Below are 6686 nucleotides of genomic sequence, written 5' to 3' on the forward strand. Positions count from 1 at the left end.
TTGTTTCTTATGCATATATAGATGATTTTCAAGTTCTAAATTCCAAGCCGTATCATTAGTAGTTAGAGACTATTAACTATACAGATTGTCATGTTATTAGCCACATTTGGTTGGTACGTTATACAGTCCGGGCGTTACATATATCTGAAGAAATGGTATATTGTTCTTCCTTCCAGTCTCTATCACGTGTACAGCAGCCTATAGCTAGCCACCCAAGTCAGAGATTGAAATTTTACGAGGAAACTACAGCGAAGTTGTGCTGTTTCTTGTACGTAAAGACACTCATTTAGACCAACTTTGTTTTAATTGACCCACACCAACCCACCAATGGCTATGTTTAATTTGGATCCCAAAATTTCCTATATATCTTTTTTATATAAAAGTTCTCCTATATATTAAGAATCCAAATACGTAGTAAACGACAAGGGAGTAGATGGGACTTGAGGGTGATGATAAATCAAATAATTCTAGCTTTTAAAATTGAAGACATGCAGAAGAAATATGCTTTTGTCAAGTTGAATTATGCATGGCTGATACCTTGAAGGTGATGGCTCTGATGGCTTCCTTGTTGTCTTCTGTACCCTTTTTGATAATGCATGGATGTTAGCCACCAAGGCCTCAAACAAAACTGACTCAAATGAAAATTTAATTGGCATTTTAATTGTCAGTCATCCCTCCTTACCTACCCTCCAGCGTCACAAATTCTGTCTTTACATGTGAAGTTTGAATCATGAATAATTGGTACGTTAAATCCAATAAAAACTCACAGGAAATTGGAGAATCTCATAGTATATATAAGGGTAAGTGTGCATGGGTGTTTTGTGAGTTATTAGCAACTTATTATTCCTATAGCTAGAGAGTGTTCCATATTGGTGCTAAAAATGGAGGGTTTGTGCCATCATTATAGGTTCTTAATAGTAACACTAGTGTTACTTTCTGGGCTTCGGCAATCTTATTCTTCAACAACCACTCGGCAGTTTGAATTTAATGTAAGCAGATATTCAGAAATTTCATCATATATCTTCCATCTCAACCAATATTGACAAGTTTTTTTTAAAGAACTATGGTTTTTTCTTTTTCAGATTGAGTGGAAGAAGGTAACACGTTTGTGCCACACAAAACCACTTCTAACAGTGAATGGGGAATACCCAGGTCCAACCATTGCGGTCCATGAAGGTGACCACGTTGAAGTGAAGGTTACTAATCGTGTTGCCATGAACACTACCATCCATTGGTGAGCATACTGAATCTAATTATGTTGGGTTTAATTAAGAGCTTAAAAAATGTTACTATTTTTACTTCTTAGCATTGAGTGAGTTTGTTCATCATGAACATTTTTTATTTGAAATTGATTAACTTTATGGTTTGGATTAAATATTATAAACTTAAAGATTTATTTAATTTAAAATAATATAATATTTTATACAGTACTAGAGTGCTGATTAAGCACTGATCAACAGCTTCATGCTTTATTTAAAGGCTAGGTATCTAAGTAGAATCCTTTTAATTTTAATTAATATTCTATGAACACCATATATTACAGTAATAAATTAATTATACATTCAAAGAAGAGAGAGAGAAAAAGGGGCGGGTCTGGTGGTTGGTAGGTCTGGTAAGTTTTGTTTTTGTTTTTTTTCCCTTAGGTTAAAACTGAATTACAAAGTTTGAGATTAAAAATTAGTAATTGATATGGGCCATATGGCTCTTGCAAAAACAAAGAAAAGAAAAGAAAAGAAAAAACGTAGCTGCCATGGCATCCTGTAGTTGTCACGTTAGTTTTTGGAAGTGTCATGCGTACCTCTCTTATTATCCTTAAGGATGTGACTTGTGAGTGGACAGTCGCGTCTGTATCTCCCAGGAGCTCACCCCAGCCTTATGTGAGACAGTGAGAGAGGCATCAATGCTCCGGAGTACTCAATAACTTTCTTTATAACCTAGCTCACAAATACAAACACAATAGGCTAGCTAACTAGCTAATAAAGAGAGAAATACACTAATTAATAACGGTGCTAATGTGAAATAGCAAGAAGAAAGTTTAGAGAGACAAAATTTGACACTTGCTGATAAAGACAGATAACTAGGAAAAAAAAAAAGAAAGTTAGATGAGAACCGATGAAAACTCGACAATTTAGTAAGTTTAAAAAATGTCAAATTTTTTATGCATGTAGCATTGTCCAAAAGAAAGACCTTTCACACTAAGGCAACAAGTAAAAAGCATAGGACTAGTCTCCTCCTTTTTTTTTTTCTAAGTACTCATTCTCTCTTTTTCTATAGCTTCCTCTTCTGGCAGATTGTATAGTCAAATATATTGTGCCTTCAATGGAAAGACATGCTATAGATTAATAAAGATTACAGAATGCTAACTCTTTACAATCATGTATTATTTATCCATTCTGTTTTTAATTTTCTTTTTCTTTTTATGCACTACCTGTCGCGAATTTGAAATCGAGATATAAAATGATAAGATGAAAGAGCACTCTTATGGTAAATTAGACAATTACATACCTTGTTAGCCTTATCACGCAATATAAAATGGAACCTAGCTATCACACGCTGACATATATATTATCGAGTAATACTTCTATTTGTAATTTTTTTTGTTCATGGACAACTTGGCAGAATATGAAAATCACTAAAAGAGGGGGAAAAAAAGTGGTAGTCTGAGTCTGATGTTATATAAAGCTTCCTTCATTTTTATTTTTATTTTCCTGTTTCTGGTCAGGTATTTAAGAAATAATATTTAGATGCTCTTCATGTGCCTCTTTTATTTATTTATTTATTATTTTTTTAAGCCAGGCATGTGCGCGCTAAAATATATTTAAGTATGTTATAAGTTAATAAACTTAAGTACACAATTGGAATACATTCTTGAGAATCTTTAAACATTCTTGAAAATCTTAAAATATTATCCCGTACCAAACGTCACATAACATGATTGGTTATGAGTGATTAGTCTGAGTCTTGTATTATATAAAAGGTCCTTTCAATTTTTATTTTTATTTTTCTGTTTTTGGTTAGGTATATAAGAAATACTATTTAGATGCTCTTCATGTGCCTCCCTTATATATTTATTTATTCTAAGCTATGCATGTGCTCACTAAAATGGATATATTTAAGTATGTTATAAGTTAATAAAGTTAGTTACATAACTTTTGTCATAATTCTAACGTAATTAATTATAAGTGATGAAGAAAAAGTGATAACCATATGAAAGTAATTGTTCATTATTTATGGTGATAACTTCAATAAACTGTGATGGAAATTATTGTCGTAGAAGAACTATAATAAGTTTAAATTGATTGAAAGAGACACAACACAAGAAGTCTCTCTCTCTCTCTCTCTCTCTCTCTCTCTCTCTCTCTCTCTCTCTCTCTCTCTCTCTCTCGACTTGTTACTGAGATGGTATGTTTTGTTGCTAATTACATAGGCATGGAATAAGACAACTAAGAAGTGCATGGGCAGATGGGCCAGCTTACATCACACAGTGCCCTATTAGAGGAGGGCAGTCCTACACATACAACTTCACTGTGATCGACCAAAGAGGCACCCTTCTATGGCATGCACATTATGGCTGGCAACGTGCTTCATTATATGGTGCCTTCATAATCTACCCTCGCATGCCATATCCATTCTCAGTTCCAATCCAATCTGAAGTCCCTATCATATTTGGTAATAATCCCACTAATCTCTTTGACCTCTCAATTAATTTCTTTCTTTCAATTTCATTTTTAGTTTTATAATTTGGATCAAATATGAAAGAATACTGCTAACCTGTGCTAGGACGAGTGATTTTTTTTTAAAGATATTATTGTTGTATTTTGTTGAATGCATGTATGTTGTCATTTGGTTGTTGACTTATTTCTTAATGTTGGCAAGTTTCTTTGTATGTGTTATAATTATTAGTACTTTCTCTTCTCTCTCCCTCACATTTTTCTCTATGATTGACATGTGTTTGTTGAATTGACTACAGGGGAATGGTGGAATGGAGATGTGGATGCTGTGGAAAATGAGATGATGTTGTATGGTGGTGGGCCTAATAGTTCAGATGCGTATACCATTAATGGTTTGCCTGGACCTCTTTATCCTTGCTCAAAGAAAGGTAATATTGGTAATTGTGAAGCATTCTCGACTTTGGAAAGTAAAAATGTAAAATTTTTGCATAAATTTTTTTTACCAAAAAGATCGAAAGGCTAGTTCAAAGCCAATGACCCAATTGGTTTGATGGCATCTCCATAGGTACTAGTACCTAAAGTTTAAGGAGAGGGGAGGAATTCGGGTAATAGAATAGAGATTTCTAATCATTTTCGAAAAAATATAGGCTCTTTCAAAAAAGAAAAAGAAAATCAAAACGTGAGATTAGTTTGCATGCTTTGTATGTTTTGTTATGGGATTTTAAGGAAGATGGAAAATATATAGGAGGAAAAAAAAAAGACATAAAAATATTACCATTTATCATCCTTTGATGAGTTAGGAGACCGTTTTCTCCTTGTGTCCACAATTTTGCTTTTTATTTTTCTTCACCTAAAATGTTGACAAGGAGCAGAAAATGGTAATGTACCCTTTTAACACTTATCCCTTAACTTGGGATGTTGTCGGTATAAAAAAAAATAGAGAAAAAAATTTAAAATAATATATAATTATTATGCACTGAATTTTATAATGTATCATGATAACTAATTCAATTATTATTTTTTTAATGTAAAATGAATGGATAAAGAAAAAAATGTGATAAGTTCATTTTTATAAGATGTTATTCTTATTAACTTAATTAACAATATTATTTCTTATATAATAATGGAAAAAAATTCATCATTATGTAATGGGATGTAATAATAAATTCGGACTAAAATATTAATTTTTTCTACCTTTCACTTTTCTTCTCAATCAAACAAAAATAAATCTATTTTTATTTTTTATTATTCCACTTTTATATTCTCTCTACAAAATACACATGTTGAAAAACTAAAATTTCATCAATTCTTCTACTTTTTCTTTTTCCTACTTTTCCTATCCTCTTACATTTTTATCCCCCCATCCAACACAGCATAGAACAAATAAGTACAAAATCATATATTGGAGAAGACATAACTTATGTCTGAAACAATTCATATAGTTGAGGATGATCTTACATTACATGTTATGTTAAAATTGTGCAGATACTTTCATCCAGACAGTGGAGCGTGGAAAAACCTACTTGTTTAGAATCATCAATGCAGCACTTAATGATGAGCTCTTCTTTGCCATAGCTAATCACACATTGACTGTTGTTGAAGCTGATGCAGTTTATACCAAACCTTTCACAACTAGAGCCATAATGGTTGCTCCTGGACAAACCACTAATGTTTTGGTCACAGCAAATCAAGTTCCAGACTCATCAGGCATGTTTGTAATGGCAGCAAAGCCTTATGTCACTGCCATTTTCCCCTTTGATAATTCCACCACAGCTGGCTTTCTAAAATACCAAAGTACAAGGACTGTAAAAATTGAGGCCCCAACTTTGCCTACCAACCTTGCAGTTCACAATCTTCCTGAAATGAAAGACACAGTCTATGCCACAACATTTTCTAAAATGCTTCGTAGCCTTGCATCTCCTGAGTACCCTTGCAACGTGCCCAAAAAGATTGACAAGCGAATTATAACAACTGTAAGCCTTAACCTTCAAGATTGTCCTGCAAACAAAACTTGCAAAGGTTTTGCCGGCAAGAGATTCTTTGCTTCAATGAACAATCAATCATTTGTTCGGCCTTTTAAGTCAGTATTGGAAAGCCATTACAAGAACCTCACAAATGTTGAATTTTCGTCTGATTTCCCCGAAAAGCCTCCTACTGCTTTTGATTATACTGGCGTAGACCCCCTCACCGGAAACATGAACACAGAGTTTGGAACAAAGCTTTTGGTAGTGCCTTATGGCACAAACATGGAAATTGTGCTGCAGGGTACAAGTTTTCTTAATACAGAGAACCATCCCATTCATGTCCACGGTCACAATTTCTTTGTCGTTGGCAGCGGGTTTGGGAATTTCGATGTTGCTAAGGATCCAGCAAAATATAACCTTGTTGATCCTCCAGAAAGAAACACAGTGCCTGTTGCAACTGGGGGATGGGCTGCAATTAGACTCAAGGCTGACAATCCAGGAGTTTGGTTCATACATTGCCATCTTGAGGAACATACTTCCTGGGGTCTTGCTATGGTTCTCGTTGTCAAAAATGGTATAGGCCAATCTCAGAGCTTGCTTCCTCCACCTAAAGATCTTCCACTCTGCTAAGATTACTAGAACTATTAGTCTGGGAATCAGATGCCAAAATTTTGATGATCAAGTTTACAACTTCTCCTAGCTTATCACTATGGGTATATCATAAAAGCGTTTGTCAATCTATAGTTTAATGAATTAGGATATGGGGTACGTGCATTGTGTGTAAGTGTTTCTTGTGGAATTTTATGTATAGTTTGTGAACCTTCACAACTTGTGTCAACTTAATATGTGGATAACTAGCTAGAATTGGTGAAAATTTTAACTAACTTAAGTAAGAAGATAAGTAAAATTCATGATTGTTTTAATCAAAGCCGTCTTTATATATGTATATATATCTCGCAACAGATAGAGTACGAGTTACTCAATCACCACGTAGTTTGGACTTGTAGAATATGGCTCCGTTGGAACTTTCTATTTGATTGTATCAAAAGAA

General features: G+C 33.8%; 1 protein-coding gene across 1 annotated transcript; it reads left to right on the top strand.

The window, feature by feature from the left end:
* Positions 1–836: 836 nt before the first annotated feature.
* Positions 837–6456, top strand: LOC142630517 (laccase-1). Its single transcript, XM_075804509.1, has 5 exons — positions 837–989; positions 1083–1234; positions 3428–3669; positions 3971–4099; positions 5157–6456. Exons 1-5 carry the CDS (start codon positions 882–884, stop codon positions 6263–6265), a joined length of 1740 nt encoding a protein of 579 aa, XP_075660624.1. The 5' UTR covers positions 837–881; the 3' UTR covers positions 6266–6456.
* The last annotated feature ends 230 nt before the right edge of the window (positions 6457–6686 follow it).

The sequence above is a fragment of the Castanea sativa genome, chromosome 4 (genome assembly GCF_040712315.1).
Source record: "Castanea sativa cultivar Marrone di Chiusa Pesio chromosome 4, ASM4071231v1".
NCBI lineage: Eukaryota > Viridiplantae > Streptophyta > Magnoliopsida > Fagales > Fagaceae > Castanea > Castanea sativa.

Excerpts from the sequence above, each read along its gene's own strand:
- LOC142630517 (XM_075804509.1), top strand. The coding sequence starts at position 882 with ATGGAGGGTTTGTGCCATCATTATAGGTTCTTAATAGTAACACTAGTG. Across the intron at positions 3,670-3,970 it reads TGAAGTCCCTATCATATTTG|GGGAATGGTGGAATGGAGAT; the intron begins GTAATAATCCCA and ends AATTGACTACAG. Across the intron at positions 4,100-5,156 it reads TTATCCTTGCTCAAAGAAAG|ATACTTTCATCCAGACAGTG; the intron begins GTAATATTGGTA and ends AAAATTGTGCAG.